The following is a 14,206-nucleotide window of genomic DNA, read 5'->3' as shown; positions in this document are numbered from 1 at the left end:
AATTATGCTTCCAGTTCTGCACTTAGTTCTGATTTATTTTGTAGAACTGTAATATTGTTGGTTTTTTTAACTAAATTGATATATACAAATATCCTATTTTAATATAATGTTTGAATCAAATTAATTTGATATTATAAACTGTTTTTAATTAAAAAAAATATTAAATTCAAAAATTCTAAAAAATTTCGGTTAATTCGAAAATTAACTGAATTAACCGAAATTTATTAGGTTCGGTTAATACTTTCATAAAAAAGTTCAGTTCGATTAACGGTTAAAGAAAAAAAAGTTCGGTTAATTCAGTTAATGGTAGTTCGGTCGGTTCGACCACCGAATTAACCGAATGAACAACCCTACCCATTTCCATAGTCGCTGGCAATTCGTGATCATCATCGCCACCGTCATCAGCACCGACGTCGACCCTGGATCAAACCTTTATTGGTCTTTCGTCGTAATCTATCACCGTTTGTCGTAGAGAATCGTTCAAATGTTCGTTGAATTTTAAACCACAACTATTGTTTTTTGTTGATTTCGACTGATCTCGAAGTCCATAAGCTACACTACAACCACCATTTGAACCACCGTACAATTCTAATCAAAATGAAATTGTTCGACAGTGACAACCGGAGATGATTGACGATGATTGGTAATTGGTTGAAATGAGAAATTTTAGTTTTTTAGATGTTTTTTATAATTTCAGTAAAAATTGGTTTTTTATAAATAAATTATTTTTTATTTTTATTTTTGTTTTTTAATAATTATATTTTTATGATAAAAAAATATAATAGTAGACACTTAAATTTTTTAGGGAATTTTTTTAGGCACAAAAATGTTTTTCGAGACTTACTTTGTATCAGGGGTGTTAAAAAATACTTAATCCAATTGAGCCGGCCCGTTGATCTGACGACCCGAACTAAAATAATCGAGTAATTATCTAAAACAAATTATCTAGCCCGATATTTTCCTGGTCAGGTCTGGATCACAAAATTACATTTTTTTCGGGTCCTAATTACCTGAGTACCCTGTTACATTTATTTTTTATATATATAATAATATTACATATTTAATTATTAATTATTTTATATATTAAATTAAACTAATAAAATTTAAAAAAAAACCCCACACACCCAACAATTATATGTTTAATAATTAATATAATATTTTATTGAATAATATAAGCAGTATATTTTTTTAATTAATAATTTAAAAATTATAAAAAAATCTTGTATCCGATTATTCGAATTATAGGTACTCGTAAAATTTGAGTACTCGATTTTCAAGTACTTACAACATCTAAGTCAAGACACGGACTGTCCAATGAACTACCCGATTTTCGAGTACTTATAATATTCAAGTCGGGATACGGACCGTCCAATGAACTACCCGAAGATTTGGTACCAAAAAACCCGAGTACTCAATTTAAACACCCCTTCTTTGTACACTTATAGCCCTTATTTTTGTATTAAATCAATTATTATTAATAATATATTAATATATAAAATAAGATATTATCTAATATGATAATTTAATAATAAAAAGTGAAAACTACCGTTTCCCGTCAGCCGCCACGTCAGATTGTCAGTTAACCTCTCTTTATGCTATATATGTTCATTTCTCTTCGACTTTCATTCACTTCTGCATCCCGGGGAAAAAAGGAAGCCAGAAAAAATGGCGAAACCGAAACTTTTATGTGCATTTTCCTTATCACTTCTTTGTCTCATTTCGTTATCCGCTGCTGATTCCTCCGTCCTAGACAACATACGTCTCGCCGGATCTAGTTTCCCTTCAGTGCATGCGAAGGAGTTGATAAGGGGGTTGAATTTGTTTCCTAAAGAGGAAATCAACATCGTTGATCAAGACCGGGTTCCCTTGCAGGAGGGGCCGAAACTGGTCGAGAAGCGGTTCATGTTCCCAAATTTGGAAGTTCCTGCTGGGGTCCCCGTTGAGGATTTGGGTCACCACGCTGGGTATTACAAACTTGCTAATTCTCATGATGCCAGGTAAAAAAAAGTGAAGTGCAATTTCTCTAAATTAGGACATTTTCTCAGTTTCTGTGTTTCATTTGAGCTGGGGTTTGAAAGCCATTGAGTTCTAGTTATTTCTGTATCTTATTTAGTTAACGATGAGATTAATCGGCTGTTTTATTATGACTGAAGGGATTTAGTAGTTAAAATCCGTTGAATTGTTGAACCTATTGAGTGGCCTCAGTCGTAGAGGACTCAGGTTCGAGCAACTACTTCGGTAGGATGTGTATGTTTTCTGAATAGTTTTAGTTTAAGAAAATTTTGAACAAATCTACTTGTATTCATCTCGTACCATTCAGAGAAAAAAAAAGCGTTGAATTGCACAATCACAGTGGTTTTGGATTTTAAAAATAGTGTATGTAAGTTGTGTGGCAAAACAAATATAAACATAACATCCATGATTGTTTCTCAAATTAATGAGTTTTTGGGTGCTTATTAGTGGTGAATTTGAAATTCTTAATAGATATATTTGGCAATGTGAAGTTCAAGTTTTTTATACCTTTCAAATATGTAGTCATATTGAAAGTCGAAATCCAAATCTTCAAATTCATCGTCCCAATCATATCATTAATCAATTACCTTTGTAGTGGGTTAATTTATTGCTGTTTTTGGCAGAATGTTCTACTTCTTTGAATCACGCAATAGAAAAAAGGACCCTGTTGTTATCTGGTTGACTGGAGGGCCAGGATGTAGTAGCGAATTGGCTGTGTTTTATGAAAATGGCCCCTTCACCATTGCTTATAACATGTCTCTTGATTGGACAAGGTATTTTTCTTCTTATTTTCCCTTCTTTAGTATTTGGTATCTGCACAATCAATGATTTTTTTTTTGATAGGAAAGGTAGGCCTCTTTAAAAACCCCCTTCATGATTAAAGGATCACACGGTGCTCCTTAATCAGCAGAAGGAGGAAAAGAGTGCCTCAATAATTCATTGATAACCACAAGTTACAAAGACTTAAAACAACCATACAATCTATCATACAAATAAGCAACCCAAAACCTAATAGAAACCCAACTAAACAAAACAGAGATCTATCCAATACCAGCCTTAGCTAAACTATCAGCCTCAACATTGGCTGACCTAGCAACCCATCTAATACTACTATTCAGTCCACTAACCTTGCCAACAATAGCTGTCACAATGTCTAAGTAAACATAGGGACAACGGTCAATGTTCCTGACCCAATCCACTGCTAATTTACTGTCTGATTCAACAATTAACCTTTCCTTAAACCGCTGCTGAAACGAGTCAAAGAAAGATAACCCTTTCATAATTGCCTTGAGTTCTAACAAAACAGGAGGACCTGGACCAGCAGCCTCTTGAAAAGAGCCCACCACCGAACCATCATGAACTCTAAGAATGCCCCCAACACCACTCTGCCTCCAATCTGCAGTCACAGCCGCATCCACATTCAGCTTAATAAATCCTTCTGGAGGATTAGACCAAGACACAGTTTTGATAATAGGAGAGCTTAATAAGGAGCAGCAATCCCCAAGTGAAGGGTCACAAATAAGAGAGTCCTTAGGGATAGATACAACCTTGTAGTAAGTTAAGAACCAAGCAGCCAGTCTACACCTTGCCAAAAAAATAAATCAATCTGATCTACCTTCCCCCCCTCGAACACAATTGCATTCCTACCCTTCCACATTGTCCATAAAACCACCCCCGGAATGAAGGACCAAATTTTCGAATTAGGTACCAATTCATCCCAAGCGACCATAAAGCTGTGAGCATTGTCTTGAAAAACTGAAGAAACTCCCCAGAAAATCAAAAATTTATTCCATAAGGACCACACCACCGAGCAAGAAAAGAATAAATGTGCTGAGGTTTCATCCGCCTCTCCGCAAAAAGGGCAAGCAACATCCACAATAGTTGAAACTCCTTTCCTCTGTAGCTCAACTTTAACTGGCAGTCTCTGGTGCACGACCTGCCACAAGAAGACCTCCACTCTAGGAGGCACCAATCCCCTCCAAACATACTTCTTCCAAAAGGGATCTGTTATACCAACAGGCCTGCATGACTTAACACTCGAACTAACAGTATAGACACCTTCCCCATTGCCATACCAGACCAACCCATCCGATAACTCCTGAGAAAGAGGGATATTGTGGATTAGAGTCATTAAATCAGAGTACTGAACCAATTCCCATTCACTCAAATTCCTTCTCAAATTAACATGCCAAGACCAAACTGAAGAGCGAAATTCCCCAAACTCATAAAGCTTCCCATACTTATTATAGACAGCACATACAACCTCGGAAAAAATCACTTTAAGAGGGGAATCATGTGCCCAACTATCCAACCAAAATCTAATGCTCCCTCCATCACCCACTCTGACTTTAAGGTTGCTACGAAACTTTGCTCCAAACTGATCATTTTTGAAATGGTTGAGGACCACCGATTTCCAAATCCAAGAAGCATGTGTAGGAAGTTTCTCGTTAAACAGCAGTAAACTGGGATCCAAATTATATTTACAGCAAATAACCTTCTTCCACACTGAGTCTTTATCGTTAGCAAACCTCCAAGACCATCTCCCTAAGAGAGCTCTATTCATAAGACTTATATTCATAGCACCAAGACCTCCAACACTTTTATCGGAGCAAACTTTTGTCCAATTGACCCAATGGATTTCCTAGCCTCCACTCCTCCTCCCCATAAGAATCTGGCCATGATGGAATTCAACTTAACACTCACCGAAGAAGGCATCTTGAAAAGGGACATGAAATAGATAGGAAGGGAACCCAAAACTGCCTTCAGTAATACCAACCTCCCTGCCATTGATAGAGTCTTCGCCTTCCATCCGGCTAGCTTTGAATGAAACTTTTGAACTACCGGATCCCACAACATCATAGAGTTTCTCTTAGCACCAAGAGGCAGCCCCAAATATTCCGCAGGAAAATGTCCTACAGGACATCCAATAGCATTAGCCACTGAAGAAGCTCTTCCTCATTAATATTAATCCCAAATAATCTGCTCTTAGACAGATTCAGTTCCAGACCAGTCATAATTTCAAACACCCGAAGGAACCTCTTAACATTAACAATCTGAGTCTTCGAAGCACTACAGAAAATGATTAGGTCATCTGCAAATTGCAGATGAGATAAGTTGACTGAGGCCTCATCTTTACCAACCACTAGACCACTGAAAAGGCCCGAAGATACTGCTTTACGAAGCAGCAGGTTAAGCAGTTCTCCAACAAGGTTAAACAACAGAGGGGACAGGGAACAACCCTGCCGAAGGCCTCTAGCCATAGGAAATTCATCAGTAGGAACCCCGTTAACTAAAACTGACACCGAAGCAGTTGACACACACATCCGGATCCAACTACACCATTTAGAACCGAACCCATCTTCGCCATAACTTTAAATAAAATGTCCCAATCTACCGAATCATAAGCCTTTTTAAAGTCTACCTTAAATACACAACCCTTCAAGCCTCTCTTCCTCCATAAATCAATTCCTTCATTAGCAATAAAAGAGCAATCCAAAATTTGTCTCCTAGGAATGAAAGCAAATTGAGACTCACTGATTATATCATTGATGCAACATCTCAATCTTCTCGCGAGGCACTTAGATAGGATCTTATACATCCCACCTACAAGGGAAATAGGTCTGAAATCATCTAAACTCCCAACATTAGAACCTTTCGGGATGAGAGTTAAGAAGGAATGGTTAATACCATGCTCCCACTCCTTACCCAAATAGAAGTTGTGGAAGAATTTCAATATATCACCTTTCAAGCTAAGCCAGAAGTTCTTAAAAAAACCCATGTTCAACCCATCTGGCCCAGGGGCTTTATTACTTTCACAAGAATTAATGGTCCCCCAAATCTCATCTTCCGTAAACTCCTTCTCTAACAATAGGTTCTGTTGCAGGGAAATTTTTGCGAAATCTAAGTTAATACCCTCCACTTCCATTGTTGAGCAACAATTAAAAGCTTTAAAGAAATGCTCCCTGACACTAGACTTGATAAGACCTGGATCTTTGGTGATGACACCATCAACATTTAAAGCATACAGAGAGTTCAACCTCCTCCTATTGGAAGCGCAAGTGTGAAAAAACTTTGAATTACGGTCACCACCTTTGACCCACTTCTCTCTAGACTTTTGTACCCAAATTTGCTCTTCGATTCTAAGAAGTCTCCAAAGTTCATTTCTCAAAAGCCTCAACTCTGTCGAAATGACAACATCATTGGAAGGAGGATGATGTTGCATCCCCTTTTCAATCTGATGAATTTTGTCCTCTAACATAGAGATGTGGACCAACCTATTGGTACTGGATTTAGTTACAGTTCTGACCTAAAAGACATTCATCATAACGAAGATGAAGTTAGCAATGACCTATATGATTTCTTACAGGTGTCTGCTTATCTTGGAAGATGATTTTATGATAATTATTTGTCTATTGAATTATTTATAGTTAATATTATGAAATTGTTTTGAGGAGAAATGAATAAGTTGTTTTGACTGGGTTTTTCTCTTTTATTATGCCAGGCATTCTTTGCGGAGCACCCTGAGTTTGAAAAGAATGACTTTTATATAACCGGAGAATCATATGCTGGGCACTACATTCCAGCTTTTGCTGGCCGAGTCCACCAAGGAAACAAAGCTAAGGAAGGAATTCATATAAACCTATAGGTGTGTTACTAATTATACGATGTGAAAGCTTCTTCATGTTATTTTTTAATTTCTCAAAGTTACAACTTGTCTGGAATTAATTCCTTTTGCATGCTTCAATGACATTGTGGTTAACAGGGATTTGCTATTGGTAATGACCTGACTAATCCAGCAATCCAGTATAAAGCTTACACTGATTATGCTTTGGACATGGGGGTAATTAAGAAGTCTGATTATGATCTTATCAACAAGATGGTTCCCTTTGTGAGATGGCAATAAAGCTTTGTGGTAAATTTGCATCCGAATTCCTAAGACCATTCACTATATTTTAGGTCTACTATTTCAAACTTTAAAGTCTGGATATGGTGGTTGATGCTTTTATTTTTCTTCAAATTTTCTTTTGACATTATTAGGGTGTATCACTTATTGAACCATTGCTGCTTTTTTTGGAAATAAAAACTTTCAGGCACTGATGGTACAATCTCTTGCATGGCTTCATATTTTGTCTGCAATTCAATTTTCAATGGAATCATGAAACTTGCTGGTGATACTAATGTAAGGGACACATCATTTATTTTTATTTTTATTTTTAAAATTTGATTTGGTATCTTTGTTCAGTGACAGGCAGAGAACAATTGCTACTCCTTTTTAATACTATTATTTATTCAGTTATTTTCTTTGCTCCAGTGACACTTAAAGTATCTTTTAGTGCTTAGAAACACATACTATAAATATTTGCATAAATGGCTTGTGGTTTTTCTCTTCTTCTTTTTTGATTTTTGCTCAATATCTTGTAAAGTAGAACGTGCTTCTTTTCTTTATGCGTTGAACTATGTTACAGAAAGGTTTGTGCAAACAATGTGTAAAGGAGGAGAAATAAAAGGGAGGAAAGAAAACAATTTATTAATGGTAGAGTAGGGCCTGATTTACGACCTTTATGTCATTGTTATTCTTTTTTTCCGAATTTATATGCAAAGGATACCTCAATAATTTTTCCCATTGTTAAACAATGAACCTCTATAATGAAACTCTTTGTTGCAAATAAGCTGTTGAGAAGAGAAATCATGCTCTGATGTGATTCTTTGAATAAAATCCTTTCCTGTCTGTAGTTCTATGATCTTAGAAAGAAATGTGAAGGGAGCCTTTGCTATGACTTCTCGAACATGGAGACATTTCTGAACAAGAAATCTGTCAGGGATGCCCTTGGTGTTGGGAATATAGATTTTGTGTCCTGCAGTCCTACAGTCTATCAGGCCATGCTGGTCGACTGGATGAGGAATATCGAAGCTGGCATTCTCAATCTCCTTGAGGATGGAATAAAACTTCTTGTATATGCAGGGGAATATGATCTCATCTGCAACTGGCTAGGTAAGTATTTTCTGTTTCATGTTATAGGGATAAGAGCATATCCATGGTAATGGATTCAGGTAGAAGTATCGGATATGAGTGCGTGTCCAACACATGTATGTTATGTTCTTTCTATGTTTGTTCATGTATTTGAAGGGTCATATCCTCCTACCCGTACCCGTTATACAGCCGACAAGAGTGTTGGACATGGTTATTTATAGAAAAATGAAGAGATAAGAGCATATTATCGGGGCAATTAATTTTTGATTTGTATCGTTACATATTATTGTACTTTAACAGGAAACTCAAGATGGGTTCATGCAATGCAATGGTCTGGACAGAAGGATTTTGTAGCATCTCCGGAGGTTCCTTTTATAGTTGACGGCTCAGCAGCTGGAGTCCTGAAAACTCACGGACCTCTCAGTTTCCTTAAGGTCATCTCTCTACTGACAGTGTCCGTCTATTAATCTATAGTCGTATCGATTATCTTTGCAATGGTGCTGACTGATATAACTACATGATAATCAAACAGGTTCATGATGCGGGTCATATGGTTCCTATGGACCAGCCCAAGGCAGCATTGGAGATGCTGAAAAGATGGACCAAGAGTACACTATCTGAAGCCGGTGATTCAGAGAAACTGGTTGCTGAGATGTGAGCTCCATTGCTTCAGTGCTTGAATCCAATGTAGTTGGCCTTTACAATGGGAATAAACTTAGTTCAAGATGTTGTGCTCCTGCCTAGTTTAAATACCTGTAAACATTTGTATGTGGGATGTAATGCTTGTTTTCTTGGTCTTTTTAAATATATTTCCTACAGATATGAAGCAAAGAACTTTTCTTCCTTTAAGTTGGATATCTATGGTTTTTATAATTTTGATTCTGTATTTGTTTGTTGTTTTTAGCTTATCCGTGTGTGTGTGTAAAATTCATTTATACAGTGGACATATTTTTTTTTATCATTTTTACTATTGATTTTAATTATTTATTTTTACTTAAGCAAATAAAATTAAAAAGATACAAAATAAAAATATTTTATACGTGTGAATGAATCATGTCTCTCTCAATCCAATGTTGTCATTTTTGTTGTCATTTTTCACCTCAATCTCACATCATCATTCATGTCATGTTAATTGCTACATCATCTATTACGTTACTTATATCATCACTTATTAGAGCAACAATAGTCTTAATGAAAAAAATCTCAAACTGATTAGTACAATTTATAATTTGAAGGATTTGATTGAATTTATTCACGGTTAAGGTTTATTTAATTTTATAGCTCAACTAAAAAATAACTACTAAATAAATAGTAAACTACATAAATTTTGCAATTTGATATGATCCATTAGTTCGTAGAGCTATTTACTCGATTGCAGACATTTCTACAACACCTCTAATAGATGGGCAAATAGTTAATTTTGAAAGAACTTATTGTCAACTTCTTTCATATATGAATCCACTTGATTCAGAAAAGAAGAACTTGTATCAGTATCTCAATTTTAATTTAAACATGGGTTTGATTCACCCTCTATGTGGGTGATCTATCCATGACCAAGATGAAGCTTGGGTGAAACTAAGTGGAGGTTTAAACCGTCAGTTTTAATTCAAACATGGGTTTGATTCACCCTCTATGTGGGTGATCTATCCATGACCAGAATTAAGTTTGGGTGAAACTAAGTGGAGGTTCAAACCGATTGATATTGAATAATAAGCAGATGATTTATGGTTATGGGTTAAATGCCACTCGAACCCAGAGCTAGCTGGTTCTCCCCGAAATGCATTGAGATGCAACAATTGACTGGACATCTAGGGTTAAAGCACTGTTTCGGTTCAAGGCTGGTAAACCCATTGGTCTACATTGTTGTCCATGTACCAGTAGAAGATTCAACAGCCACCGTGACCAGCCACCGTGACCCCTACTTCCTCATGCGGAACTCCAAGTTGAGGAGTTACTTGGAAGGATGCCAAGCTATTAGTATCTTTGACTTCATATTTAGGAGTATAATAAGTCAATTCATACTCTTTAACACTGGCTTTAAATCTAACACTTGTTTTAGTCTCAGTTTGTGGTGACATAATGTTGAGTTAATCGATCGATGGAAGAGGGGGTGAATTGGCAATTAAAATTTTGGTGGAAGCTTTTGCAGAAATTTGAAAGTAATTGCGCAACGATTTAGAGTGGTTCGACTTTCTCAACCAAAGTCTACGTCCACTACCTTAGCTATCCACACTAAGGATTTTCGAACAAATTCACTAATTTGTTCTTTCTTTTGAGGCCAAAGAGATAACCTTACAACTCCCTCAAGAATATACCCCAATTCTTGAGAACACTCTTTTCTCAAAGAGAATATTAAAAATTTGCAAACTTAATGAAAATCCTCACAAGGCAAATGTGTTTGCACAATTCTAGAACAAAGAAAGAACACTCAATAATGAATACAATTGAGTACAAGTAGTGTTCTTGAAAGCAAAATGAATATTGAATAAAAACTAGGCTTGAAGTGCTCAAACAATGAGTTTGATGCTTTCTCTTTGATTCTCTCTTGATTCTAGTTTATTGTTATATCTTCATATTGATCAATGGCTTCTAAGCTTGTTTAAATACTCCTTCAATTGATTCTGAACGTTGGGAATGATTAGTGGAGTCAATAGAGCCGTTTAAGTGTGAAAACAATTAATAAAATCAGTTGGGAGCGTGTGTGCATCAATGCATATTCAAGGTGCATCGATGCATCAAGTGTAAAATTTAAATATTTCGACCGTTGAAACACTTAGTGCATCGGTGCACTAAGAGTGCATCGATGCATAAAATGCATTCGATGTTTCAAACAAGCCTGAGTGCATCGATGCATGGTCTGTGCATCGATGCATAAAATGCATTCGATGTTTTCATAAAACCTGAGTGTATCGATGCATGGTAGTGCATCGATGCATAAAATGCATTCGATATGGTGAGTGCATCGGTGCATCCCTTCACAAATTTGATTTTTGGCTCGTTTTTTGTTCGAAATACTTTGTAAAAATTGTTTAAAAAATATTAAGTATAAAACACAACTTTACACTTTAGTAAGGATTGAAATTGAACTTTGAAGGACTTGGAGTAATATTTTGATATTCGAATAATTATATCGAATATACTTTAGAAAATCTTTTGTAAAATCTTAAAATTTATTTAACTTAATTTGTTATATCGAAATATCAAAATGTTTTTTAACAATATCCCCCTTTTTGATATAACAAAACATTTGAGTAATTTTAAGATTTAAGAAAATCATTTTCGAAATCAAAATTTGAAAATTACTCCCCCTTACTATGATACATCTTCTCCCCTTTTTTGTTAAATCAAAAAGACTCTAAAACGATTTTAAACAAGGATTTGAAAAACTTAGCCAATTTATATTTAGAAATTTAAAGTTTAAGCTGCTAAGATCACAATCAAGAGAAAGGTTAGCCATTAGTTTCATAATTCAATATTCATAAATAGATATGTAATGGAAAATCGGTCATATATGTCTAAATGATGCAAAAATCTAATAAACCAATATAGGTTCAACAACCAAATATATAAATATAAGTTCAAATATCCAAGCATCCAAACCATAAATTCAAACAAATTCAAACATTCAACAACCAAAGTAAAATAATCCAAAAACAGCAAAATGTTTATCAATCCAATTTTTAAAACCAAGAAAGCATGGAAAGTAAAGATCTACTCCATCGTAGGGTTGGGAGGAGGAGGATAATGTGCTCGTACTTCAATAGTGAGAGCGTCCATACGTTCACGTATCTCCCGTTGAAACTCAGTCAGTTGAGATTCCATGGAGGCAAACTTTAGATCAAATGAATCCATAAATGTTCGAAAATATGGAGGCATTTGTTCCTCATGCCATGCTGGTTCCGGTGCTGGAGGATCATCGTTAGGTATTTCCTCATCAATATATTGTAAGAGCTGCTGAAGTTCTGGATCATTGTCTGCAGTCGGTGCCGGAGGAGGTGGAACATGAGAAGAGCTAGGAGTAGAAGGAGCTCGTGACGAACTGGCTCCCGGATTTTGCTTATTGGGTCAAAAGACCCATTGACCAGTTTTCTCATCCTGTTTCCAATCAGCTTTCTTCAAGGAAGTGAGATTGATTTGGTTTTGAAGAGGGATGGGATTATCGAGAGAGACTCTAAGACCGAGTTTGATAAAAAGATTACTAAGCAGACACCCATAAACTAAAGTTTCTACATGTTTGGATGGGATTACATTTATGGTATCTATTAGTTCACTAAAAAGGATATGTGGCAAATTTATCTTTCTATTATGCTGGATACAATCTATCCACCATAAATCTCTGACACAAAGAGTGGAGTACCTACCTCCAGATGCTCGAAACCACTAAGAGATCATTAAATGCAGAAAACGATTGTGATGTGTACGTAAGGTACTAACACTAGCATTAGGAAGATAGGGATATGCCACAGTTTTTTTCTCATTATATAAACCATTGTCATCTAGCCCAAACTGTTTAGCTATAGTGTTGGAGTCAATATGAATATATTGTCCTAAAAGGTAGGATCTGATTCCTATAGTCCCACATTGACTCTCGTTTTGAATACATACCGCATTAGAGTAGAAAATGTGGACCAATTGATGATAGACAATTGGTTTAAGGTGAAACAATTTATCAAACTTCTAAGAGCAAAAAGTTGGAAGATATTTGAAGTCGATATCTTTCATTGCTTGAATTGAGGGTATACGCTCTTCCTGGATTCTATAAGACTCAAAAGAGTTATGGTACATATGGTAGAGTTCTTCTCTATGACGACCAGACATATTAAAACAAAAGTTTAGAATGGTTATATTGGGATCGTTTGGATTTTGAGGTTGAGGAGGAATAAGATTAGGAGGTTAGTTAGAATGACTCAAAGAAGTCCTAGGGCGTTTCGGGTTGGACATGGTTTAGGAATCGGAATTGGATAGGTAACCTCCAAATTTAAAAACATGTATGCAATATAATCAATCCCAAAACTCAAAAGAGTCTGCAACAATTCAAGATTCTCTAAACCGATCCTAATGGTCAAGATTTTGAAAACTATTTGAAAATAATATTTGAGAAATCATAATACGTATAGTTTTCATGAAAACAACACAATTAAATCAAAAACATCAATATTTTTTAAAATTAATTAATTTTTTTATTTCGAAATTTCAGAGAAAATTTTGAAAAATTATTTGTTTTTTACGGAATTGATTGTAAAAAATAGTTTAGAATCATACTATAATCAATGCCCGATATAATGTTCATCCTAGAACTAATCTAAACTAGTTATAAAATCAAAATTTGATAAAATAGAGGTTTTTGGAAAAATACTTTGAAAAATTCGGATTGAGTGGAATGTGATGATGATTTGCACAATTTCATGATGTTAGCAGGATTTGGAGATGTAATATGAATGATTTCTGATAAAAATTGTAGGTTTTGGAGCAATTTTGAGAGTGAGGAGAATGAGAGGAGCGGCGGCAGTTTGAGAGTGTTTAAGAGAGTTTGAGAAAATGAAGAACAAATAGGGTTTTTAACCAAAAACCCGACTGATGCATCGATGCATGGCCTTATGCATCGATGCACATTCAAGGAGTGCATCGGTGCATATTCATGATTTATCGATGCACATTCAAAGGGATGCATCAATGCACTTTCATAGTGTATCGATGCATTATGCACAAAAATGTCAAAAATCTATTTTAAACACTCAAAATGCTAAATTAATTAGCTCTAGTGGTATTGGCAACTCATGTAATGAAAATTAATCATGTTCAATCAATCAATTTTATCCTTGAACTACATTTGAACATAAAATTAATTTTCACTAAGAATTATAAACTCCCCCTAACTAATAGCAAAAAATGCAATAAAAAATTATTTATTATTATAAGCATTTTTCATTTATTCTAAAAAGTGCTAAAATTATTTTAAACACTAAGTGAAGATAGGTCAGTTAAACCTAATTCTCTCTTAAGTGTCCAAAATCTTTCTTTGTCTAAAGGTTTTGTAAAGATATCCGCTAATGGATGCAAAGTATCAACAAATTCTAGAACTATATCTTCCTTAGTGACATGGTTTCTAATGAAGTGATGTCTAATTTCAATGTGCTTAGTTCTAGAGTGTTGGATCGGATTTTTAGTGAGACAAATAGCACTAGTATTGTCACACTTGATAGGAATGGTACCTACTTCAAT

General features: G+C 35.3%; 1 protein-coding gene and 1 pseudogene across 1 annotated transcript; both read left to right on the top strand.

The window, feature by feature from the left end:
- Nucleotides 1-1,650: 1,650 nt before the first annotated feature.
- On the top strand, nucleotides 1,651-2,036 carry LOC120157809 (serine carboxypeptidase-like 49). Its single transcript, XM_039168826.1, has one exon. It carries the CDS (start codon nucleotides 1,666-1,668, stop codon nucleotides 1,999-2,001), a length of 336 nt encoding a protein of 111 aa, XP_039024757.1. The 5' UTR covers nucleotides 1,651-1,665; the 3' UTR covers nucleotides 2,002-2,036.
- A 3,975-nt stretch (nucleotides 2,037-6,011) lies between these two features.
- Nucleotides 6,012-8,722, top strand: LOC120157744 (annotated as a pseudogene).
- The last annotated feature ends 5,484 nt before the right edge of the window (nucleotides 8,723-14,206 follow it).

Source organism: Hibiscus syriacus, unplaced genomic scaffold (genome assembly GCF_006381635.1).
Source record: "Hibiscus syriacus cultivar Baekdansim isolate YM2019G1 unplaced genomic scaffold, ASM638163v2 tig00111276_pilon, whole genome shotgun sequence".
Classification (NCBI taxonomy): Eukaryota; Viridiplantae; Streptophyta; class Magnoliopsida; order Malvales; family Malvaceae; genus Hibiscus; species Hibiscus syriacus.
This window is presented reverse-complemented; position numbering and strand designations above follow the sequence as displayed.

Coding starts and splice junctions, on each gene's coding strand:
- LOC120157809 (XM_039168826.1), top strand. CDS start 1,666: ATGGCGAAACCGAAACTTTTATGTGCATTTTCCTTATCACTTCTTTGT.